At 38.4% G+C, this 27961-nt stretch overlaps 1 protein-coding gene and 1 long non-coding RNA gene across 2 annotated transcripts; one reads left to right on the top strand and one right to left on the bottom strand.

Annotated features, from left to right (window-relative positions):
- Positions 1–18: 18 nt before the first annotated feature.
- Positions 19–27961, bottom strand: LOC133609847 (uncharacterized). Its single transcript, XR_009815780.2, has 3 exons — positions 27615–27961; positions 2814–2917; positions 19–806 (listed from the first exon to the last, which is right to left on the bottom strand). It is a non-coding gene; the product is annotated as an uncharacterized lncRNA (long non-coding RNA).
- nrros (negative regulator of reactive oxygen species) lies at positions 853–14632 on the top strand. The gene is made up of 3 exons (XM_061965857.1): positions 853–968; positions 7165–7285; positions 10555–14632. The coding sequence occupies exons 2-3, from the start codon at positions 7178–7180 to the stop codon at positions 12505–12507; spliced, it is 2061 nt and encodes a 686-aa protein (XP_061821841.1). The 5' UTR covers positions 853–968; positions 7165–7177; the 3' UTR covers positions 12508–14632.

The following is a 27961-nucleotide window of genomic DNA, read 5'->3' as shown; positions in this document are numbered from 1 at the left end:
CCGCCCACCTCAACCTCCTCATGCTCTCTCAGGGAGAGCATGTCCCAAATTCCAAGCTGCTGTTTTGAGGCATGTTAAAAAAAAAAGAATGCACTTTGTGACTTCAATAATAAATATGGCAGTGCCATGTTGGCACTTTTTTCCATAACTGGAGTTGATTTATTTTGGAAAACCTTGTTACATTGTTTAATGCATCCAGCGGGGCATCACAACAAAATTAGGCATAATAATGTGTTCATTCCACGACTGTATATATCGGTTGATATCGGAATCAGTAATTAAGGGTTGGACAATATCGGATATCGGCAAAAAAGCCATTATCGGACATCTCTAATAATAATATGACTCCTTTAATGTGCCTTATAATCCGGTGCGCCTTATATATAAAAACAGATCAAATTCATCGGCAGTGCGCCCTATGGTCCGGAAAATAAAGAGTTTTGTGGGTTAATATCAATCAAGTTGCTAATTCCTCAAAGCCATACGAGCAAGATTGAAGACGTATTCTATTAGGATGTAAAATATATATGTTGGGCAGGAAGGGCGTGTTTGTTGACTGGTTTCCTCTCCAGTGAGTCTGCTGATCACAGAGGGCCAAGAGCGTGAAGGGAGTGTTTCGTCAGGGGTTTTTGCGGTGGCAGCTGTGCTCACAAGCGCTCTTTATCGATACGACGCATGTGCCATGGCGAAGGAGAAGAAGAAAAAGTTGAGCAACTTGCCTTCCTGTGCACCCCCCCACCCCTCGGGCTTGAGAACCTCTCTCTGATTGCAGCTCCGGTCCATGTGACTCGGCTTCCGTTGGCTGCCTGCTTCCGTGAAGAGTCGAACAACAACAAAAAAAAAGGTGTCAGTTCTTTAAGTCAGGACATTACTGGAGCATCACGCATGAGAACACACACTACGGCGGCGGCGACATGGTCATGGGAACAGGCGTCTGTGGCTTGGGGAATCCACACCTAACCACCACCGTGAGTTTATGCACCGGTCTAGATTGATTGATTGAAACTTTTATTAGTAGATTGCACAGTACAGTACATATTCCGTACAAATGACAACTAAATGGTAACACCCCAATACATTTTTCAACTTCTTTAAGTCGGGGTCCACGTTAATCAATTCATGATGCTTTTTAACCCGCACATTACATGATATTAGACTATACATGGTGCACAAGTTATTGGATTCCAAGAGAAAAGATCAACTTTGACAATTTTTCACATTGTATAATTTTAAATTGAATGGAATAGAATAGCCTTTGTCATTGTGCATTGTTATTTTCTTGATTTATTTTAGTGCGCGGGTGTCAAACTCGTTTTCATTGAGGGCCACATTGCAGTTACGGTCGCCCTCACAGGGCCGCGTTTAACAATGAGTAAAATATATATATATATATATATATATATATATATATATATATATATATATATATATATATATATATATATATATATATATATATATATATATAATACATTAACAATATTTTTTTTTTACATAAGCTGCAAAGAAATACTTAAAACTGGCAGCTTAGTTACGGTCGCGTTTAACAATGAGTAATATATATATATATATATATATATGAATATACTGTATATATGTATATATATATATATATATATATATATATATATATATATATATATATATATATATATATATATATGTATATATATATATATAATACATTAAAAATATTTTTTTTTACATAAGCTGCAAAGAAATACTTAAAACTGGCAGCTTAGTCACCAGAATTTTACAGTAAAAGCAAATTTTACAGCATATAAAAAAATGTAATAAATGTTCAAATACTACTGTTTTTAGCCGTAAAATTAAAGCAATAGAGCTGCCAGTTTTTTTTTATTTTTTTATTTTTTTTTACCGTAAATCCTTGTGTTAATGTTTTTTTTTGTTTGATTTTTAATGTTTTAGTGTCTTACCGTATATGGAAAAAAAAAAAAAAAAAAAACAGTACCAAAGTTGATTTTACGCAAAAAAAAACTGTAAACGTAAAATGTATTGTCAATTTTACAGTCTATAGTTTGATTGATAATTTGTTTTGAAATCATTAGTCAAGCTCATATTTAAGTACAGTATTTATGTTTATTTTAACAAAAATTATTTTTGGAATACATAATATAATATTTTGATAATATTGAATTGTAAAAGATATGCAATTGCATGCAGTACATGATTTTTAATGTCAAAAAGGGAAAGAACAAATAGATTTAGTAAGAAAAGATTAAGCATTTTATTAACGCATATTATTTCCAGGCTTTGGCGGGCCAGATTTGGCCCCCGGGCCTTGAGTTTGACACCTGTGTTTTAGTGTTTCTTAAAGGACTGCACTTTAAAAAAAAAATGTTGCCTATCATTCACAATCTTTATTTAAGACATGACGAATGTATTTTTTTTAATGCATTCTAAATATTAAATAAAATAAAAGTCCGCTTACAGCAGAGCCTCTATTCCGCCCATAAAAAGCCGATAAATAACCTTTCAAAAAGGGCCAACATTACTCCATTTACATTTAACTGTGATTTGAATATTAACCAAGTATTAGCGATAAACTTTGACAATTTTTCACATTGCATGATTTAAAATTGAATGGGATAGAGTAGCTTTGGAGCGAAATTGTTAAAACAGGGCAAAACACTGCAAAATGCAATCACGTAGGCAAAAGAAAATGTACACTACATTATATAAGTTGGGATGTCCACAATAACAAGTTAACTCATGTGGTTAATCACAAAAAAACATTAAATTCATCACGTTTAAACGCAGATTAATCATGCAGCCTTTTTTTTTTTTTTTACCTTAAAACGCCGATGGTTTCCTGAAAGGCGGCGGCGTGGGCTGTTATGTGGCAGCGATGGGGTCCGTGCAAAGATGACTGTGGGAAACTTCACTCTTACACATTCTAGATGAAAGAGACATATCATAGATTAATATTTGGAAAAATGCCAATAAGCCCTTTAGAAGCGTTAAAAATAAGTGGAGTCCATTTAATATATTGAATAGATTGTGTTCGACATCTTCTCATCTGTTTAAAATTGGTGCAGTAGATAGCAAGTTATGTATTAAGTGTGAGAGAACTCTTGTTCATTTATTGTGGGAATGTCGGAGAATAAAAGAGTTGTGGTTGAAAACAACAAAAGAAGCAATCACATTACTAAATATAAACATCCCCAATGACACTGCAAACGTGTATTCTTGGTGATCTGCATCAGTTTAGTAACGTGTCATCAAAGAGTGAACATGCATTTATTCATAACAAAAAGGGTAATGTTAAAAAAATGGTTAGATGTTGATAGTCCAACTCATACTGACTGGTATACACACATACCATATACTGACTGGTACACACACATACCACATACTGACTGGTACACACACACATACCACATACTAACTGGTATACACACATACCACATACTGACTGGTATACACACATATACCACATACTGACTGGTACACACACATACCACATACTGACTGGTATACACACATATACCACATACTGACTGGTATACACTTATACCACATACTGACTGGTACACACACATACCACATACTGACTGGTATACACAAGCTATGGAGATATCAGTAGAAAAAAACTGCATTTAGTTGAGATAATAATGAGTCATATATTGGAATATGGGATCCATTATTTGTGTGGCGCAGTGGAAGAGTGGCCCTGCGCAACCCGAGGGTCCCTGGTTCAATCCCCACCTAGTATCAACCTCGTCATGTCCGTTGTGTCCTGAGCAAGACACTTCACCCTTGCTCCTGATGGCTGCTGGTTAGCGCCTTGCATGGCAGCTCCCGCCATCAGTGTGTGAATGTGTGTGTGAATGGGTAAATGTGGAAGTAGTGTCAAAGCGCTTTGAGTACCTTGAAGGTAGAAAAGCGCTATACAATTACAACCCATTTATCATTTATATTTTTTTTAACTATTAAATGAACCAAAAGTATGACTTATTTTATCTTTGTGGAAAACATTGGACAGAATGTGTTGTCAAGCTTATGAGATGTGATGCAAGTGTAAGCCACTATGACACATGTTCATTTTTAAAATGTTTTTATCCTATTTTTTTTATAAATGGCTGTGATGATAATGTAAATGAGGGATTTCTAATCACTGCTGAGTTGGAATTGTTATTAATATTGATACTGTTGATATTATTCATTTTTGTTTGACTACTTTTGGATTGTTTTGTGTCTTCTCAATTGCTCTGTTGATTGCTGTTCTGAATGTTGCTGGGCCGGGTTTGGTTTTGGAATTGGGATTGTATTATTATAAATGATAAATGATAAATGGGTTGTACTTGTATAGCGCTTTTCTACCTTCAAGGTACTCAAAGCGCTTTGACACTACTTCCACATTTACCCATTCACACACACATTCACACACTGATGGAGGGAGCTGCCATGCAAGGCGCTAACCAGTTGAACTGATTAATTTAAAAAATAAATAAAACAATTTACTCCAAAACATACCCTCATGACAAAAGAGATGAGCAAACAAATGTGGTGCATTCAAGTAAGACCATTTAAAAAATTCTGACAATAAAATGGCATTTGTTGTCAAATATTGGGGTCTTTTTTAAGTTAGTTCAAATGATGCAAGTGATTAACCACCATTAATCCAAATTTTCGAAAGGTGAAAAAAAAGCAGTATCATTGATTTGTACATTTAATTGGTATATATTTGTGTTTAGACCATTTATTTTCATATTATTTTATATATAAAAAGTTAAATTTGTCTTCAGTTTGAGCATGTCACTTATTAGTGGTAATATTTAATAAACCTGCCCCGTCCAGCCACATGGGCGAATTATCGTCTTAATCGAGATGCCCTAATCTGCTTTTAGGGATAGTTCTGTTGCATTATTTGTGTTGAACTTTATCAAATGTTTGGACGCATTTCGTGTTTGGTGCGAACGTACCGGACCATAGAAAGATTAAAAAAGAAGCCATTAAAAGGAGCATCACATGCTTAGAATACAACATTTTCTTCAGGGAAAAAATCCCCTGAAGAGCAGGGAAACCTGCAAAACAGACTTTTAGGGATGAAATAGCCTCTGTGTTGTTTCCTGACCTAACGTTTGTATACATATATATGCGTGCATACATAATAATATAATGGATACATAATTAATAATTATAATTGAATATTAAGAGTATGTGAAGGTTCAACTCCTACATTGTTTGCTTACGTAGAGCTTTGAAATCAATCAGAAGTATCAAGCAGCTAAAATGCGTCAAACATGGTTAAGTGTTGGGTTTTTTTTACCCATTTTTCCCATCATGCCTTGCAATGTATTCCAAGGGGTGTCATTTTGAATTTCTTGGTATTTAAAAAAAAATAATATCACCAACATTCAGTGAGCAGGTTGTGTTATGTGTGAAATGTTTGTTGACGTTGTGTGCTGGCTTAAGTTTTTTTTTTCTTTCTAAGCCATGACTAGAGAAGGTTTTTTGGATTGGGTCATATAAGTGAATGCTGTGCAATGATTAATTATATATAATTAATAATTACTGTCCTTGAAATCTATGCAATGACTAGAGATTGGTATTTGGATTAGGTTATATAAGTGAATGCTGTGCAATCATTCATTATTTTATTAATTACATATAATTATTAAGTACTGTCCTTGATATCTGCGCCATGACTAGAGAAGGTTGTTCGGATTGGGTCATATAGGTGAATGCTGTGCAATGATTCATTATTTTATTAATTATATATTAAGTTAAAGTTAAAGTACCAATGATTGTCACACACACACCAGGTGTGGCGAAATTATTCTCTGCATTTGACCCATCACCCTTGATCACCCCCTGGGAGGTGAGGGGAGCAGTAGGCAGCAGCGGTGGCCGCGCCCGGGAATCATTTTGGTGATTTAACCCCCAATTCCAACCCTTGATGCTGAGTGCCAAGCATGGAGGTAATGGGTCCCATTTTTATAGTCTTTGGTATGACTCGGCCGGGGTTTGAACTCCCAACCTATCGATCTCAGGACGGACACTCTATAATTAATACTGTCCTTTATATCTGCGCGATGACTAGAGAAGGTTGTTTGGATTGGGTCATATCGGTGAATGCTGTGCAATGATACATTATTTTATTAATTACATATAATTAATAATTACTGTCCTTGATATCTGCGCCATGACTCGAGAAGGTTGTTTGGATTGGGTCATATAAGTGAATGCTGTGCAATTATTCATTATTTTATTAATTATATATAATTAATAATTACTGTCCTTGATATCTGCGCCATGACTAGAGAAGGTTGTTTGGATTGGGTCATATAGGTGAGTGCTGCACAATTATTAATTATTTTATTAATTATATATAATTAATAATTACTGTCCTTGATATCTGCACCATGACTAGAGAAGGTTGTTTGGATTGGGTCATATAGGTGAGCGCTGCACAATTATTAATTATTTTATTAATTATATATAATTAATAATTACTGTCCTTGATATCTGCGCCATGACTAGATAAGGTTGTTTGGATTGGGTCATATAACTGAATGCTGTGCAATGATTCATTATTTTATTAATTATACATAATTAATAATTACTGTCCTTGATATCTGCGCCATGACTAGAGAAGGTTGTTTGGATTAGGTGATATAAGTGAATTCTGTACAATCATTCATTATTTTATTAATTATATATAATTAATAATTACTGTCCTTGATATCTGCGCCATGACTAGAGAAGGTTGTTTGGATTGGGTCATATAAGTGAATTTTGTGCAATCATTCATTATTTTATTAATTACATATAATTATTAAGTACTGTCCTTGATATCAGCGCCATGACTAGAGAAGGTTGTTTGGATTGGGTCATATAAGTGAATGCTGTGCATGTAGACTCTAGAAAGCACACCTCATGGTCACTGGACAAAAAAGATGGACAAAAACAACAACATTACAGGCGCCATTGTTTGTTTTACTTCTAAATACAGTTTAAAAACAAGGCCAAAATCTGTGATCTGTGATACCAAAACAATTGGGTCATTTTGGATCACATGGTGGTATAAATGATTATTTTAATCCAGTTATTAATACATTAGTTTGCTCTTTTTGTGTTGTATTATTATGATTTTTGTATATTTATGTGAGATCTCATCTTTTCGTCTCTTTCCCCCAGTGAGGATGTTAAAATGTCAGTTCACGGCCCTTCGCTGTGTCGCTTACTATTATTCTTCATGTCCCTACGGAGCACCTTGACGCCGGCCTCAAGTCATCCACCACATCATCCGTGCCGCCTGGTAAGAGAGCTCTTTTTTTTTTTTTACACGTGAAAAGAAAACTGCCTTACAAATACTAATTGACAGCTGTGTTAATAATTCAATAGGAAATTGGTTGGATTTTTAACATGCAATAGTTAAAGCATATTTTATTGTTGTTTTAATTTAGGGCCACATCGCAGGTATGGTAACATTGAATAATATATTAATCATGATATTACACCAGAGCTGGGCAAATATTTTGACTCAGGGGCCACATTGAGAGAAAAAATGTGTCTGGGGGGGGGGGGGGGGCAGTGTATATGTGTGTTTAAATGATTTATACACATTTAGATGTAAAAATCTGCTGTACAGTATGTGTGTTTGGCTCCCTTTTTCAGGAACACTAATACGTCACAATGTCTGATACAATTCTAAAAACTAGAGATGTCCGATAATATCGGCAGTCCAATATTATCGGACGATAAATGCTTTAACATGTAATATCGGGAATTATTGGTATCAAAAAGTAAAATATATGACTTTTTAAAACGCCGCTGTGTACACGGACGTAGGGAGAAGTACAGAGCGTCAATAAACCTTAAAGGCACTGCCTTTGCGTGCCGGCCCAATCACATAATATCTACGGCTTTTCACACCCACAAGTGAATGCACTCCATACTTGGTCAACAGCCATACAGGTCACACTGAGGGTGGCAATATAAACAACTTTAACACTGTTACAAATATGCGCCACACTGTGAACCCACACCAAACAAGAATGACAAACACATTTCGGGAGAACATCCGCACCGTAACACAACATAAACACAACAGAACAAATACCCAGAATCCCTTGCAGCACTAACTCTTCCGGGACGCTACAATATACACCCCCCGCTACCCCCTACATCCCCCGCCAACCTCAATTCCAAGCTGCTGTTTTGAGGCATGTTAAAAAAAATAATGCACTTTGTGACTTCAATAATAAATATGGCAATGCCATGTTGGCATTTTTTTTTCCATAACTTGAGTTGATTTATTTTGGAAAACCTTGTTACATTGTTTAATGCATCCAGCGGGGCATCACAACAAAATTAGGCATAATAATGTGTTCATTCCACGAAGAGTTGGACGATATTGGAATATCGGATATCGGCAAAAAAGACATTATTGGACATCTCTACTAAAGCGGAATTTTACAGTTTTTTTACTGAATGGGACATCCAAAATGTTCATTAAAATAAAGAAAGTGGGATTTACAATATTAACTACGAACAATAAAACACTGAATATTAACAACATATGAACATCCCTCCTCTATAGATATATTTCATAATCAAGCTAAACACAACAAAAATGTAACAAACAGCAACATATGAATACAACGTGTAATAAACACCTACAATATGATATATTATCACTTTTATGCAGAAATTTGTTGTAAAAGTCTGCTTCCGTATCTGTTTCTGACACATGCGTTTGGGGCTGGCTGCTCTGAAAACAAACCCCGCCCATTCTGCTTTGTTCCTGGTCTGAGCTGCTGTGACGTAGATTACCGTAATTACTCCTATATCACCCAAAAGTGCAGATTTCAACCATTGAAATAATGTATATAGTTCAAGACATACAGTCATTTAAAAACAGCACTGCACATCATAATGGCGGCTACAGTTTTAATGTTAAATGTCGGAAAATGTCAAAAATGATGTAGAACGTCTGGTCTGTATTACACAGTTGCCTATTTGATTAAGTCCATCTTTTACTGTTGAAATAAATCAATAGAGATAGACGTAGATTTAGCTGGCAGATCAGTCATCTGAATTTTACTGTAAAATGTACGGTAGTTTTTACAGCATGTACCGTAAAAGTAAAATTCTGGTGAAAGATCTGCCAGTTTTTTTTTTAACCATAAAATATATTGTCATTTTTACAACGTACAATTTGATTGATAACTTGTTTTAAAATCATAATGCAAGAACATTTACAAACAAATTAGACTGAATGATAATATAATCATTACACTATTACATAATATCTAGATTGAAAAAAATATGCAATTGTATGAAGTACATGTGGTTTTTTCCCCCCCGTTACGTTTACCAGGCTTTTGCAGGCCACATAAAATGATGTGGCCCCCCCGGTCCTTAAGTTTGACACCTTGTGTTTTAGAGTGAACATTAATTGTGCAGGCAAAAAACTGATATGTAACAAACTTTAAAAAAATATAACTGATCTTGTGATATGTGGGTCGTACATATATTCTAGATTAGGTACCACACGTCAAATAACGCATTAGGACACAGGTGTCAAATTCAAGGCCCAGGGGCCAAATCTGGCCCGCCACATTATTTTATGTGGCCCGCGAAAGCCTGGAAATAATATGCCTTAATAAAACATGTTCTTACTAAATATGTTCATCCTTTCCCTTTTGACATTAAAAATCATGTACTGCATGCAATTGCATATCAATTTTACCAAAATCAAAATATTATATTTTCATCTATTCCCAAAAATGTTTTTGTTAAAATAAACATAAATACTGTGCTTAAATATCTGCTTTACTTATGATTTCAAAACAAATTATCCATCAAATTGTAGAGTGTAAAATTGACAATAGATTTTACAGTTAAATTCCGCCGACTGAGTTTTTTTTAACCAAAAAATCAACTTTGTTACTGTTTTTATCTAAAACATTAAAAAACAAACATTAAAACAACAAGAATTTACAGTAAAAACAAAACAAAACTGGCTCTGATGCTTGAATTTTACAGCTAAAAACAGTGGTATTGTTTCTCCATTCCATTCCATTATTTTTTATATGCTGTAAAAAAAAAAAACACTGCTTTTACTGTAAAATTCTGGTGACTGAGCTGCCAGATTCTAAAGTATTTTTTTTTTTTTTTTTTTGCAGCTTATGTAAAAAAATATATTGTTAATGTATTATATATATACACATGTATACTCATATATTACTCATTGTTAAAAGAGTCCCTCTGAGGTCAACCATAACTACGATGTGGCCCTCAATGAAAACAAGTTTGACACCCCTGCATTAGGATGTAATTGTAAGGTAATGAAGTAGTAATTATATGGATCACCCCCAAAATATGATTTGCGGCGTCATGCTTGTAAAAAAAAAACGGTACTTTTCAAACAGAGTATAGTACTGTTTTTGATTCATTAGTACTACGATGCTATACTAGTACCGGTATACCATACAACCCTAAAACGCGGTGTTCTGTGCCACATTTTGAGGACATTAGAGTCAACAGAAGCACTAGTAAAAGTATTGTTTTTTCTCTCTACAGACACAAAGGACAGCTCTCTGCAACAATAGCAACCTAACGTCTGTTCCTGCGGGACTACCAGGTAGCACCGAGGAGCTTCAGCTCAATTTTAATCTCATTAAGACACTACAGGGCAATTGTCTTCAATACCCCTCACTCACTACCCTCAGTTTAGCCTGCAATAATCTGGAGACATTAAAGCGGAACACTTTTCAGCACTCCAAATTGTTAAAAAGTCTCAATTTTGCTAATAATAATCTGTACGTCAGCTACGAAGAAACCAGCAATGCTCTAAAGATGCTACCCGAGCTCAAATCTTTAGATCTATCAGAGAATAAGATGGATGAAGAAATGGCTGCAGTTCTTCTTCAAAATCTGACGTCTTTGGAGTACCTAAATCTTTCTGGAAACCTCTTGCAACGCATCGATGAGACCACGTTTAGGGATCTTCACCTACTCAAAGAGCTGGACCTGCAGAGGAACCTCCTGTTTGAGATCGACAATGCCTTTGACAACACTCCCAAACTACAGCGGCTCAATTTGGCCATCAATCACCTGCCCTGCCTGACTGACTTCCACATGACCCAGCTGGTGGTTCTCAACGCCAGCCACAACTTCATCGAGTGGTTCATCTCCAGGCAGGACGTCAATGACACCTTCCAAATAGAGACGCTCGATCTGTCCGATAACAAACTGCTATTTTTTCCTTTCTTACCCAACGTGAGCCGCTTGAGAAATCTTTACCTGTCCTACAACAGCGTGAGTTTCTACGAGCACCTGGAGGACAACGTCACGTACCCAAACCTGACCACTACGGTGGAATTCTACAACACGATGAGGAACACTACGAACATAACAGCTAGGCTGTGGGATGACAACCTTCACGGGGACATCTCCTCGGTCGAGATGTTAGACCTGCGAGGAAATCAGTTGCAGTACTTCCCACAGGGATTCATCCGGAAAATGCCATTCCTGTCTCGACTCCGGTTGTGTGGAAACTGTCTGGAAAGTTTGAATCTGACTTTGGAGCAGTTCTCTGGGAGCTTGTTTGAGTTGGATGTTAGCAACAACCGCCTAAAGGAGATTGTGACCAATGACGTTACACTGGGAACTCTTAGCAATCTCACATACCTCAACCTCAGCCTCAATGACCTTGACTGCGGATCTTCTGGACTGTTCTTTGCATTGTCAAGCCTTGGATCAGTGGACCTGAGTTACAACAACATCGGCACGTGTCTTCCTGACGAAGCTGAGGCCAGCTCAGGCTCGAACACAGCGTCTGTGGACTGGAAAACAACCGTGTCCTTAAGGCGGCTTTACTTAAAGGGATGCAATCTCGGAAAAATTCCTCCGTCTGCATTCTCTGGCATGTCTCTCACACATTTAGACCTGTCTGACAACCCTGAGCTAAGTGGCCAACCGTCCATACAAAGTTTGAGCAGCACATTACAGCACTTAGGTTTGGGAAACACACACATCGGGGACTTTGACTTCTCAGATTTTCTAAATCTGAAATCTCTGAATATTTCTTACAATTCCCTCTCACATATTCCCGCGTCGGTCGTAAAGCTGGACGTAAAATTGCTTGACTTAAGGGACAACAAGCTGTCTACTATCCCCTCAGCTCAGGCGAAGACTTTAGCTTCAAAACTTCACACTGTTTTCCTCACAGGAAATCCATTCAACTGCTGCCAAACAGAATGGTTTCGGACATTTGAAAGAACAAAGACAATCCATGTGGTGGGACAGTCAGACATGGAGTGTACAGATCTCTTACGAATCCACAGCATCCTACATTCCCGGTTGTTTCTGTGTCAAGAGGAAACCGGGGAATCTATGTTTTGGTATATTGTCCTTTTTGTTCCCATCTGTATTTCTTTGGTGGGCATTTTATTGATTGTGTTCCTTACTATGAAGCCCAAAGTAATACACAAGTCGATCAAAAAGAAATGTTTTAAGCCAACATCCTATTGATGCTCGAAAACAAACCACAGTTCTGTGAGCACTGACTGAGGGGTCGCTCCTTTGCATCTTAAAGTTGTTTTTGTTACTACACCACAATAAGGCGAAACCATTCTTGTTCAGAGTAAAACTAAACAAGACTCGCTTCACAACATTTCTAAATAGGATTGGGGCTCAACTCAAAACAGAAAAAGGTTAGCATATACTTAGCATGTTGTATAAGATTGTAGGAGTGCTCATAAAAATCGATTCAAATTTGAAGCGCACTTCTTAGTTCTAAATTGGTTCCTAATGTTCAAGAAACACACAGTCTACATGTGCTTTGTGGACTTGGAGAAGGCATTCGACCGTGTCCCTCGGGAAGTCCCATCGGACTGTCTGATTTTGGCGGTCCGCTCCCTGTATGATCAGTGTCAGAGCTTGGTCCGCATTGCCGGCAGTAAGTCGGACACGTTTCCAGTGAGGGTTGGACTCCGCCAAGGCCGCCCTTTGTCACCGATTCTGTTCATAACTTTTATGGACAGAATTTCTAGGCGCAGTCAAGGCGTTGAGGGGATCCGGTTTGGTGGCTGCAGGATTAGGTCTCTGCTTTTTGCAGATGATGTGGTCCTGATGGCTTCATCTGGCCAGGATCTTCAGCTCTCGCTGGATCGGTTCGCAGCCGAGTGTGAAGCAACTGGGATGAGAATCAGCACCTCCAAGTCCGAGTCCATGGTTCTCGCCCGGAAAAGGATGGAGTGCCATCTCCGGGTTGGGGAGGAGACCCTGCCCCAAGTGGAGGAGTTCAAGTACCTAGGAGTCTTGTTCACGAGTGAGGGAAGAGTGGATCGGGAGATCGACAGGCGGATCGGTGCGGCATCTTCAGTAATGCGGACGCTGTATCGATCCGTTGTGGTGAAGAAGGAGCTGAGCCGGATGTCAAAGCTCTCAATTTACCGGTCGATCTACGTTCCCATCCTCACCTATGGTCATGAGCTTTGGGTTATGACCGAAAGGACAAGATCACGGGTACAAGCGGCCGAAATGAGTTTCCTCCGCCGGGTGGCGGGGCTCTCCCTTAGAGATAGGGTGAGAAGCTCTGTCATCCGGGGGGAGCTCAAAGTAAAGCCGCTGCTCCTCCACATCGAGAGGAGCCAGATGAGGTGGTTCGGGCATCTGGTCAGGATGCCACCCGATCGCCTCCCTCGGGAGGTGTTTAGGGCACGTCCGACCGGTAGGAGGCCACGGGGAAGACCCAGGACACGTTGGGAAGACTATGTCTGCCGGCTGGCCTAGGAACACCTCGGGATCCCCCGGGAAGAGCTGGACGAAGTGGCTGGGGAGAGGGAAGTCTGGGCTTCCCTGCTTAGGCTGCTTCCCCCGCGACCCGACCTCGGATAAGCGGAAGAAGATGGATGGATGGATGTTCAAGAAACAATAAAAAAAATGCATAAATACAATATACGGTACAGTACAGGCCAAAAGTTTGGACACACCTCATTCAATGAGTTTTCTTTATTTTCATGACTATTTACATTGTAGATTGTCACTGAAGGCATCAAAACTATGAATGAACACATGTGGAGTTATGTACTTAATAAAAAAAGGTAAAATAACTGAAAATATGTTTTATATTCTAGTTTCTTCGAAATAGCCACCCTTTGCTCTGATTACGGTTTTGCACACTCTCGGCATTCTCTTGATGAGCTTCAAAAGGTAGTCACCTGAAATGGTTTTCACTTCACAGGTGTCATAGTTTTGATGCCTTCAGTGACAACCTACAATGTAAATAGTCTTGAAAATAAAGAAAACACATTGGAATGTACTGTATGTTTAGGAATGCATTTTCAAAACAATGTTTTCAGGCCACCTCAGCGCTTGTTTTGTGTAGACGTCAGCAGTCAAGAGGAGCTTTTGTAACCTGTAAGGTTTTATCATTTTTATCCAAAACAATTAAGAATTGTGTTGAATCGAATCATTACCCCAAGAATCGGAATCCAATCGTGAGCTGTAGGAAGATTCCCGTCACTTTTGGATTGGTTTTATAAACAAATCCTTACATTTTTCTGGATGCGGTCCTGGGTTGAAAAATGTTGATATTTTGGATACTGACAAATACATCTGTGACTGTCAAGAATAAAATCAACATTTTGTGGAACTTTCTTGTTTCTTTAAAAGTTCTTGTTGTGAATGCTGAGTTAAGTGAACTTTTCTTGTCGAGCAACCCAAACAAAGTCTATAATGTTCAAATCTTAGTCACTTCGTAAGATTATACTTCCGATAGTAACTAATTACGACAAGGGTCAACTTAGTGCTCACGGCTGCAAGGAGGCACATCTGGGGTTTGCTAAAATACGCTATGATATACAAAACCCAAAACCAGTGAAGTTGGCACGTTGAATACAACGATTGGCAAATTCTTTTCGACTAATATTCAATTGAATAGACTGCAAAGACAAGATACTTAACGTTCGAACTGGAAAACCAAATTTTTTGCAAATATTAGCTCATTTGGAATATGATGCCTGCAACATGTTTCAAGAAAGCTGGCACAAGTGGCAAAAAAAGTTGAGGAATGCTCATCAAACACTTATTTGGAACATCCCACAGGTGAACAGGCTAATTGAGAAAAGGTGGGTGCCATGATTGGGTGTAAAAGCAGCTTCCGTGAAATGCTCAGTCATTCACAAACAAGGATGGGGCGAGGGTCACCACTTTGTCAACAAATGCGTGAGCAAATTGTTTAAGAACAACATTTCTCATCCAGCTATTGCAAGGAATTTAGGGATTTTACCATCCGCAATATCGTCAAAAGGTTCAGAGAATCTGGAGAAATCACTGCACGTAAGCGATGATATTACAGACCTTCGATCCCTCAGGCGGTACTGCATGAAAAAGCGACATCAGTGTGTAAAGGATATCACTACATGGGCTCAGGAACACTTCAGAAAACAACTATCAGTAACTACAGTTGGTCGTTAAATCTGTAAGGGAAAGTTAAAACTCTACTATGCAAAGCCAAAGCCATTTATCAACAACACCCAGAAACGCCACCGGCTTTGCTGGGCCCGAGCTCATCTAAGATGGACTGATGCAAAGTGGAAAAGTGTTCTGTGGTCTGACGAGTCCACATTTCAAATTGTTTATGTAAACTGTGGACGTCGTGTCCTCTGGAACAAAGAGGAAAAGAACCATCCGGATTGTTATAGGCGCAAAGTTCAAAAGCCAGCATGTGTGATGGTATGGGCGTGAATTAGTGCCCAAGGCATGGGTAACTTACACATCTGTGAAGGCACCATTAATGCTGAAAGGTACATACAGGTTTTGGAATAACATGTGTTGCCATTCAAGCAACGTTATCATGGACGCCCCTGCTTATTTCAGCAAGACAATGCCAAGCCACGTGTTACAACAGAGTGGCTTCATAGTAAAAGAGTGCGGGTACTAGACTGGCCTGCTTGTAGTCCAGACCTGTCTCCCATTGAAAATGTGTGGCGCATTATGAAGCCTAAAATAGCACAACGGAGACCCCCGGACTGTTGAACAACTTAAGCTGTACATCAAGCAAGAATGGGAAAGAATTCCACCTGCGAAGCTTAAAAAATGTGTCTCCTCAGTTCCAAAACGTTTACTGAGTGTTGTTAAAAGGAAAGGCCATGTAACACAGTGGTAAAAATGCCCCTGTGGCAACTTTTTTGCAATGTGTTGCTGCCATTAAATTCTAAGTTAAACAAAAATGAAATTTCTCAGTTGGAACATTAAATATTTTGTCTTTGCAGTCTATTCAATTGAATATAAGTTGAAAAGGATTTGCAAATCATTGTATTCTCTTTTTATTTACTATTTACACAACATGACAACTTCACTGGTTTTGGGCTTTGTACATTTTCGCATTGACACACAACGTCATTGCACTGCAGTTCTTGGAACCTGGATGTGGTTACGTGAACACGTGCGGTTGAGTGCCTTTATATGTGTGAACATACAGTATGCAGAAGTGAATGAGATGCAAGCTGTTGCTATAAGCAGCAGAGGAAACATGAAATTTCCTGTTTTGCTGAAATGTGAAGCAACCGCCCAGTTCCGTATCTCAAGAGGAGCGTTTCCTTCCTTCTGGATGAAGTACAAATGGAGCAATGGGTCACTACACTTTTTTTTCTCTCTCTCGATGCTTATCATTGTTTGGCACGTCTTTTGTGGAGACCAGAGTGCAAAAACCCTAACCAGAGGGTAACCAATATACCACTGTGGTGATGCTTTGGGTCATGGCGGTTGAAATTATATAAATAGAAACCGGAGAGACGGCTCATAATCGCAAATGTCACATTTACGTCTATCAGTAGCACATTCATGTCATCCTGTAGGCCTGTAGTATCACAACTGGAAATAAGTGATGCAAGTTTAAACCTTTTTTGTCCTTTGAGGTAAAGTTTTGCTCTATTTTTGGCCATACGTTGTGCTCATAAGTTTACATATCCTGGGAGAATTTAAGATTTCTTGGCCATTCTTCAGAGAATATGAATGATAACACAAAAACCTTTCTTCCACTCATGCTTAATGGTTGTGTGAAGCTATTTATTGGCAAACAACTGTGTTTACTCTTTTTAAATCAAAATGACAAAAGAAAGTACCCAAATGACCCTGATCAAAAGTTTACATACCCCAATGACTTTGATCTGATAACATGCACAAAAGTTGACACAAACAGGTTTGAATGGCTAATCAAGGTTCCAATCCTCACCTGTGACCTGTTTGTTTGTAATTAATGTGTGTATAAAAGGTCAGTGAGTTTCTGGGCTTCTGACAGACCATTGCATCTTTCATCCAGATGTTTCTGGATTCTGAGTCATGGGGAAGGCAAAATAATTGTCAAAGGATCTGCGAGAAAATGTAATTGAACTGCATAAAACAGGAAAGGGGTATAAAAAGATATCCAAGGAATTGAGAATGCCAATCAGCAGTGTCCAAACGCTGATTAAGAAGTGGAAAATGAGGGATTCAGGTAGACCAGCAAAGATTTCAGCCATAACTGCCAGGAAAATTGTTCGAGATGCAAAGAAAAATCCCCAAATAACTTCAGCTGAAATACAGGACTCTCTGAAAAATTGTGGTGTGGCTGTTTGAAGATGCACAATAAGGAGGCACTTGAAGAAAAATGGGCTGCATGGTCGAGTCGCCAGAAGAAAGCCATTTCTGCGCAAATGTCACAAAGTATCCCGCTTACATTACGCCAAACAGCCTTTTTTGAGACAAGCCTCAAAACTTCTGGAACAAAGTAATTTGGAGTGATGAGACCAAAATTTAACTTTTTGGCCACTCGACCATCATCATCATCATAATTTTTCTTCAAGTGCCTCCTTATTGTGCATCTTGAAAGAGTCACACCACAATTTTTCAGAGAGTCCTTTATTTCAACTGAAGTTATTTGTATTTCTTTGCATCTCGAACAATTTTCCTGGCAGTTGTGGCTGAAATCTCTGCTGGTCTACCTGAATCCCTCATTTTCCACTTCTTAATCAGCGTTTGAACACTGCTGATTGGCATTCTCAATTCCTTGGATATCTTTTTATACCCCTTTCCTGTTTTATGAGTTCAATGACCTTTTCTCGCAGATCCTTTGACAATTCTTCTGCCTTCCTCATGACTCAGAATCCAGAAACATCTGGACTAAAGATGCAATGGTCTGTCAGAAGCCCAGAAACTCACTGATCTTTTATACACACACATTAATTACAAACACAGGTGAGGATTGGAACCTTGATTAGCCATTCAAACCTGTTTGTGTCAACTTTTGTGCATGTTATCAGATCAAAGTCACTGGGGTATGTAAACTTTTGATCAGGGTCATTTGGGTACTTTCTTTTGTCATTTTGATTTAAAAAGAGTAAACACAGTTTGCCAATAAATAGCTTCACACAACCATTAAGCATGAGTGGAAGAAAGGTTTTTGTGTTATCATTCATATTCTCTGAAGAATGGCCAAGAAATCCTAAATTCTCCCAGAGTATGTAAACTTATGAGCACGACTGTAACTTTGGTTGTGTTACTCCGAATGGATTCATCGTTTATTTTCATATTTTCCATTTCATGTATGAATGATACACTGGGAAATTGTTTAATCCCAAAAGAGAATCTAAAGGACGAAAAAGAAAACTCAGGAGTTAGGAGTGTATACAAACATTTTGATATATATTTTATATAGTGGCCTAGTGGTTAGAGTGTCCGCCCTGAGATCGGTAGGTTGTGAGTTCAAACCCCGGCCGAGTCATACCAAAGACTATAAAAATGGGAGCCATTACCTCCCTGCTTGGCACTCAGCATCAAGGGTTGGAATTGGGGGTTAAATCACCAAAAATGATTCCCGGGCGCGGCAACCGCTGCTGCCCACTGCTCCCCTCACCTCCCAGGGGGTGTTCAAGGGTGATGGGTCAAATGCAGAGAATAATCTCGCCACACCTAGAGTGTGTGTGTGACAATCATTGGTACTTTAACTTTTTTAACTTTAACTTTATCTCATGAACTGGACTCTCACATGATTAACCGTATCCACTCGACATCCACATCCAAGGTTTCACATTGTTCTCATTGGGTTGAGTTTTTGCTCGCCCAAAGGATGTCGTTGTGGCTTGTGCAGCCCTTTGAGACATTTGTGAATTAGGGCAAGTAAACTTTGATTGATTGACCGTTTTTTTTTTTGTTTTTTTTTTGCTCAAATCTCTTTTTCAACTTCAGTCCTAAACAACAATAGCAAACATGTCATGTTATTTTTAATTTTAACATGGTTTAAAACATGTTAACTTTGGTATTTTCACCAAATTTTAACTGTGGTTAATGTAATTATAATGGTAGCCAAATGGGACCTTTTTTTTTTTAATCCTCATTATACTCAACCGCTAAATTAAATATAGTAGAAAAAAATGTTTTTATACACTCTTAACTCCCGAAGGACTTTTTCCATCCTTCTTTAGCTACTCTGTTGCTCATAAAATAAGTGTTCCCCGCGGGATTAGACCATTTTTCCTTCTAATCCAACACAAGATTTATATCCGAAAAAATACTGCATTTACAAAGAAAATAACACTCCCTTTTACAGCAATAGGTGCCTAAATGTGTTTGTAGACAAGCAATGTCAAGATGCAGTGTTCTTTCAAGGGGAACTGCACTTTTAAAAAAAAATGTTGCCTATCGTTTACAATCATTATGAAAGACATGACGGATGGATTAAAAAAAAAAAAAAAAAATGCATTCTAAGTTTTAAATAATCGTAAATAAAAGTCTGCTTACAGCAGAGCCAATGGAAGCTCCTCTATTTCGCCCATTAAATCCAATGAATAACCACTCAAAAATACCCCATTTACATTTTGTGATTTGAATATTAACAAGTATTAGTGATATTGTTATTATAAGTGCTAACACAGACAAACTATTTATAGTGGCGCCGTGATCACGACCGTTTGTCCCTATGTTTACATCATCGAGTGAGTGGTCTGCTGCTTCTTTGCTCCCTGTAAGTTTATTCTAGATCATAAATCATGACTCTCACCTGGACAGAAGAAGTCTGATTAGGTATTCCGATAAGTTGATACACTTTGGCAGCCATCAAAGACCCAACAATGGCCAGAACGACACGAAAAAAACGCTTCTTTGCGAGGATTGTGAGACATTCTTCATCTAAATGGGAATATATGAACATCCTGGCAGTCGACATCCTAATGACAGCAGACCTCGTACAGTAAGTGTTGTTTTATTATGTTCGTTGGCTCTCAAAGTCTGTAGTGAGTAATAATCGGTGATCGAAAAAAAAAAAGCATTCTAAGTATTAAATAATCGTAAATAAAAGTCTGCTTACAGCGGAGCCAATGGAAGCTCCTCTATTTTGCCCATTAAATCCAATGAATAACCACTCAAAAATACTCCTTTTACATTTTGTGATTTGAATATTAACAAGTATTAGTGATATTGTTATTATAAGTGCTAACACAGACAAACTATTTATAGTGGCGCCGTGATCACGACCGTTTGTCCCTATGTTTACATCATCGAGTGAGTGGTCTGCTGCTTCTTTGCTCCCTGTAAGTTTATTCTCGATCATAAATCATGCCTCTCACCTGGACAGAAGAAGTCTGAGTAGGTATTCCGACAAGTTGATACACTTTGGCAGCCATCTAGGACCCGCAAAATGGCCAGAACGACACGAAAAAAAAAACGCTTCTTTGCGAGGATTGTGAGACATTCTTCATCTAAATGGGAATATATGAACATCCTAACAGTCGACGTCCTAATGACAGCAGACCTCGTACAGTAAGGGTTGTTTTATTATGTTCGTTGGGTCTCAAAGTCTGTAGTGAGTAATAATCAGTGATGAACAAAAAAAGCTTAAAATGATCAAAATACGTAAATATTACATATTATAAATGTTACTACATTACTGTAGAGGTTGCCCTCTAGTGGGTTCTTCAGACCACCACACACTGCCAGGAATTCAGGGTACCACACGGTTTTATTTTGTTCTCACAAGGTGCGAGACTTTTGCTTCCCAGCATCAAGACTTTTCTGCGTCTGCCCAGCAGCACCTCCAACTCCCACTACTCGTCTCATCACGGCTGCTGCTAATACAGGCGACAGGTGATTAGATAACAAGGCCCACCTGGGCCATCTACGCACCTGTCGCTGTCTTCGAGGCCGGTCCTGGCACACCCCGTTCTGCGGCAGGCCCGCAGGCCACGCCACCCTCCACAATTACATACATACTTACATAATGTATATAAAACCTCAATGGAGGTGTTTCAATGTTTTTTTTAAGGGATTTGTAGGCGGAATTACGCGGCTCCAAAAAAAATACAAAGAATCATCAAATTAATAAATACCGATAAACATAAATGAGCATTTTTTTTCTGAGGTAAAGCTCTTGTATTGGAAGTCACTATAAGAAAGTTTGAGGAATGAAGTGTTTTTCTGTTCAAATAAAAATAGTTTGGAAAAGTGTGCCTAAGGGCGGACATGAACAGAACATCGTTTGCGGAACTTATTTCGACACAAACGTTGCCATCCTGAAGTGCTAGAAAGCATGTCAAATATAACAATAACGTGCTCCTTTTGTCAATGCTATCCAAAGTCCTATAACATGGTCAATAACAAAATAAACCAATCATGTTTTCATAATGTCCCTCGACACCTTATATAATTATGGTTGTGATTTTTAAAGAAAACAATACAACCCACATGCGTAATCATCTCCATTATAAAGCGTTTTTTGTGGAAAGAGGAACTGACTGATGCAAAGTTGCTGACTGGACAAAACGAGATTGTGCAAACCATGAAGTGTTCAATTTAGACCCTTTTCTAATCGCTTTCAGTTTGAACACAAAAATGGAGTTGGTACCTCTCATAATTGCTTCGATTTCATTGGCTCGAGTTTCTGCAAGATTTTGAAGTGTGTATGAGGGTAAATTGTGTCAATGTCAGGTCAGAGGTCACTGATGTTTGACCTGAGGGTTATTCCAAAGGTGGGTCGAGGGATTGAGGTCAGGGCTCGTTAGGGATGGGTGCCGAATCCAATACTTTTATAGGTATCGACCAACTTTCATCGATAATACCGGACATCGATTCACGTAAAATCAAATGTGACATCATGTCCGGTTGCAAACTCGGCACTGGCTTAAACACTTAGCGGGCAAACAAGCATATTCGTAGTAGACTGCCTTTAAGGTAATGTTGCCATTTTTCGTCCCAACAAAGCAAGCATGCATGATAGAAAGTCTTTAAAATGAAGACTACACTTTTTAAAATCAGCTAGCGCGATGCTAATTGCTATGCCACTGGTTTCAAACCCAAGGCCCGCATTTTATTTGGCCCTCGAAATCCTGGAAATAATATCAAAAAAGTACTGTAACTTGTCTCACTAAATGTATTTTCTTTTGTATTTTGGCAGAAAAAAAAATACACGTACTCCATGCAATCGCAAATGTTGTTAACTTAAATATTGTCTAATTATGCAAAAATATATTATCAAACATTCAACCCATTTTTTTAAATGGAAATCAATACTAATAATAATAATAATTTCAAAGCAATTTGTCCATCAAATTGTGCAATGTAAAAAGTAGCAATAGATTCAATGGTATAATTGTGAGATTTACTGTGTTTTTTACAGCATTTTTCTCTAAATGAAAAAAACAGTACTTTTTTTTACTGTAATTAACTGTGGTGCCGTTTTGGCATTTACAGTAATACACCGAAAAATCTACAGTTGTTGATTTGCGGTAAAAACAAAAAAACCTGGCAGCTCAGGTGCCAACATTTTACTGTAAAAATGCAGTTTTTTTTTAATTTACAGTAAAAAAAAAAAAAAAAAGTAAATTTTACAGTACAATTCTGTCAACTGAGCTGTCTTTTTACCATAAAAACAGCAGCACTTTTTTTCCATTTACAGTAAAATACACACAATTTTAAGGTCAAATTATTGCAACTTACCATATTTTTATTTACATTTTAGTTTAAAATAATCTAATAAAATGCATAAAGAATGTTGTAATAATAGTGTTCACTGTTAAACGCGGCCCTCTGGGGCCAAACATAACTGCCATGTGGCCTTCAGTGAAAACCACTTTGACACCTCTGGGCTATGCAATATACATACTACTCACTAGCATTAGCAATTTTACATGGCGATTTTGACACCTCCAAATTTGGTAATCAAAAATCCAACAACTGATTAGAAGGGATGATCGTCCGATAATACCGATCACATGATTAAACTGCTGTTGAGAGTTCAACAATATCAACACAATATTTTAACTACTTCATTTTCTTTAATTCATACAATCGTGTGGCCAAAACAAAGTCAACATTCTGCTACACAATAACTAAAGAAAATCAAAAACTAATATAATTGAAAAATAGTATCAACCTAATCACTGGTATCATAAACTGCTACTACCCTAAGTATTGACGCCACCATTTTATGGATCGATCTGCCATCCTCGGAGTGTGACAATGCTAACACGTCAATAATTGTTGTATTATCCTCTCCCTAACTCTTATTAATATACTTGTTAATTTCATGTCAATCGCTACTTACTTTCTGCCATAACATGGTCCCGTCTACATTCTTAACCTTTACTCAGAACTTATTTCTTGGTGTTGTTTCAAGCTAACTTAGCCATTAGCTTAGCAATTAGCATTTCGGCTTCTTACTTGCTCTCTGTGTGTAACATGTTTAGCCTCGTCCTTAAAGTGCTAGCTTTCTGAGCTAATCTTGCCACCGTTTACCCTAGAGTCATATAACTTGGTATGTGACACTTAACTGTTAGCGTGCTAGCACGCTAACATTAAAGTGCTAACTTTTTAACTAACTACGTTTTTTTCTCTAATTACACAGCTATACACCTTACAGTCATATAACTTGGTATGTGACTCATGCTAGCCGTTAGCATGTTTATGTTAGCATGCTAACATTAAAGCGCTAGCTTTTTTAGCTAATTTTGCAACCATTTAACCTAGATTTATATATCTTGGTATGTGACACTTAACTGTTAGCGTGCTAACTTAAGCATGCTAGCACGCTAACATTAAAGTGCTAATGTTTTAGCCAACTTTACGTTTGTTCCTCTAATTACACAGCTATACACCTTACAAATAACTTGGTATGTGACTCATGCTAACCGTTAGCTTGTTTATGTTAGCATGCTAACATTAAAGTGCAAGCTTTTTGAGCAAATTTTGCAACCATTTAACCGAGAGTCATATTCACACCGATGTCCCACTGGGTTGTGAGTTTTTCCTTGCCCTTATGTGGTCTCTGTACCGCGGATGTCGTCGTGGCTTGTGCAGCCCTTTGAGACACTTGTGATTTAGGGCTATATAAATAAACATTGATTGATTGATTGATATAACTTGGTATGTGACAACTGTTAACTGTCAGTGTGCTAACATGCTAGCAAGCTAACTGAAGCATGCTAACTTTTTCATCTAATTTTACACTTTTTCTTTTATTTCCGCAGCCATACACCTTACAGCCATGTCACTTGAAATGTGAAACATTTAGCATGTGTGCTAACGATAGCATGCTAACAGTCAGCATGCTAAAGTTTTAGGCTTAACTAAAACTGAACTGGCTACAAAGTAAACAAAAACAGAATGCTGGACAACAGCAAAGACTTACTGGGGAGCAAAGACGGCGTCCACAAAGTACATCCAAACATGACATGACAATCAACAATGTCCCCACGAAGAAGGATAAAAACAACTAAAATATTCTTGGTTGCTAAAACAAAGTAGATGCGGGAAATATCGCTCAAAGGAAGACATGAAACGGCTACAGGAAAATACCAAAAAAAGAGAAAAAGCCACCAAAATAGGAGCGCAAGGCAAGAACTAAAACACTTCGCACAGGAAAACAGCAAAAAACTCCATATAAGTCAGGGGGTGATGTGACAGGTGGTGACAGTACACCTACTTTGAGACAAGAGTTATAGTGATGCATGCTTGGTTATGCTTTAAAGTCATATCCAACAATTGCGACAATGACTTTTTACTGTCAACCGAGTTCGTTTTTTAATGATTTCTACTGGTGGTGTGCCTCCGGATTTTTTCAACGCAAAAAATGTGCCTTGGCTCAAAAAAGGTTAAAAAAACACTGGAGTATGGAGACACATAATTGACAGTCGGGGGACTAAAAATGAATACGTCAGCCAGAGTAGATCAGGGTTTGTTATCGGCATAAAAAAGCATTAATCGGCATTGGCAATGTCGTACTTTTTTTTTTACGTAAATCGTCCGATGTCGATCGATCGGCACATCCCTTGAAATTAGTGCAATACTTACTTATATAAACAATTGTAGGGCACAACAAAATAGAAAACTGGCACATTCAACTTAATGGCAAAGACGACGGCAACACACCGTTTTTACAAACCCCGTTTCCATTATGAGTTAGGAAATTGTGTTAGATGTAAATATAAACAGAATACAATGATTTGCAAATCATTTTCAACCCATATTCAGTTGAATATGCTACAAAGACAACATATTTGATGTTCAAACTGATAAACATTTTGTTGCAAATAATCATTAACTTTAGAATTTGATGCCAGCAACACGTGACAAAGAAGTTGGGAAAGGTGGCAATAAATACTGATAAAGTTGAGGAATGCTCATCAAACACTTATTTGGAACATCCCACAGGTGTGCAGGCTAATTGGGAACAGGTGGGTGCCATGATTGGGTATAAAAGTAGATTCCATGAAATGCTCAGTCATTCACAAACAAGGATGGGGCGAGGGTCTCCACTTCGTCAACAAATGCGTGAGCAAATTGTTGAACAGTTTAAGAAAAACCTTTCTCAACCAGCTATTGCAAGGAATTTAGGGATTTCACCATCTCCGGTCCGTAATATCATCAAAGGGTTCAGAGAATCTGGAGAAATCACTGCACTTAAGCAGCTAAGTCCGTGACCTTCGATCCCTCAGGCTGTACTGCATCAACAAGCGACATCAGTGTGTAAAGGATATCACCACATGGGCTCAGAAACACTTCAGAAACCCACTGTCAGTAACTACAGTTGGTCGCTACATCTGTAAGTGCAAGTTAAAACTCTTCTATGCAAGGCGAAAACCGTTTATCAACAACACCCAGAAACGCCGTCAGCTTCGCTGGGCCTGAACTCATCTAAGATGGACTGATACAAAGTGAAAAAGTGTTCTGTGGTCTGACGAGTCCACATTTCAAATTGTTTTTGGAAACTGTGGACGTCGTGTCCTCCGGACCAAAGAGGAAAAGAACCATCCGGATTGTTATAGGCGCAAAGTTGAAAAGCCAGCATCTGTGATGGTATGGGGGTGTATTAGTGCCCAAGACATGGGTAACTTACACATCTGTGAAGGCGCCATTAATACTGAAAGGTACATACAGGTTTTGGAGCAACATATGTTGCCATCCAAGCAACGTTACCATGGACGCCCCTGCTTATTTCAGCAAGACAATGCCAAGCCACGTGTTAAATCAACGTGGCTTCATAGTAAAAGAGTGCGGGTACTAGACTGGCCTGCCTGTAGTCCAGACCTGTCTCCCATTGAAAATGTGTGGCGCATTATGAAGCCTAAAATAGCACAACGGAGACCCCCGGACTGTTGAACAACTTAAGCTGTACATCAAGCAAGAATGGGAAAGAATTCCACCTGAGAAGCTTCAAAAATGTGTCTCCTCAGTTCCCAAACGTTTACTGAGTGTTGTTAAAAGGAACGGCCTTGTAATACAGTGGTGAACATGCCCTTTCCCAACTACTTTGGCACGTGTTGCAGCCATGAAATTCTAAGTTAATTATTATTTGCAAAAAAAAAATAAAGTTGAGTTTGAACGTCAAATATCTTGTCTTTGTAGTGCATTCAATTGAATATGGGTTGAAAAGGATTTGCAAATCATTGTATTCCGTTTATATTTACATCTAACACAATTTCCCAACTCATATGGAAACGGGGTTTGTATTTAAATAAAAACAAGTCGTTTTATTATTAAACAATTACCACTAGCACATGAACACACAAAAATAACAAGCGCTTAATACCAGCATCAATTCTCTAGTATCGGTTCAAGACCGGAAAAGGGCGTTCCCTGAACTGTTCCTACAAAGTCAGACGCATACAATTGTCCAAAATGTGCTGACATGGCAAATAACTTTTAAAACGCACCTTTTCCCCCCCCAATATTCGACAACTTCCAACGCCTGGGAGCGTAGATACCAACACATGCAAGTCAAAGGTGATGAGGTTTTCTCCATTGTTAGGACGCACGATCATGTATTAAGTGTCCTTCATAGGAAGCCAATGCGCCGTTTGCAAAGCCTCACTTCCTCTTCACTCTTCCTGCTAAACATGACCGGTGACGGCCGGACACGCACTGTGAAGCAAGCCTGAGGCGTTCCTAGGATGACACCATCCTTTCATTGGGAGCTGCTGCTGAGGCACGATCAAGACACGTGTGTTATTTTATTCCCAATGTGCCTTGAAGGTTTTTTTGGCTGCGATTAAACGGGTCTTTCGAACTGGGTCAGTGTTTTGAATGGTTTTCGGGGGCCTGCGCGCGTGTGTGTGTGTGTGTGTGTGTGTGTGTGTGTGTGTGTGTGTGTGTGCGTTTGTACTCACAGCTGTGGGCATGGAATGCACGGCGCTCCGAAGGGAGTAGTGGGAGGCGCACATTACGAGGCTGAAACACAAGAGGGGAGCTACAATATCTCCTCAGGATGTGAGCACATGCTTCAGGAAGACTGACTTGAACGTTACCTTGAATGTACAACACAAGTAAATGAGGAATATTCTTAAAGAAGGCAATGTCCCAGACCCTTTTTTTTAGCTCTAAATTGGAACAAAGTGATGTAAATGTGTACTTTTTTGTAAACACTTTAAACATAAACTCATTTTACAAAACCCAAAAGCAGTGAAGTTGGCACGTTGTGAAAATGGTAAATAAAAACAGAATACAATGATTTGCA

The sequence above is a fragment of the Nerophis lumbriciformis genome, linkage group LG07 (assembly GCF_033978685.3).
Source record: "Nerophis lumbriciformis linkage group LG07, RoL_Nlum_v2.1, whole genome shotgun sequence".
Taxonomy (NCBI): domain Eukaryota; kingdom Metazoa; phylum Chordata; class Actinopteri; order Syngnathiformes; family Syngnathidae; genus Nerophis; species Nerophis lumbriciformis.
Note: the sequence above shows the minus strand (reverse complement) of the source record. Positions and strands in the feature narration are given on the sequence as shown.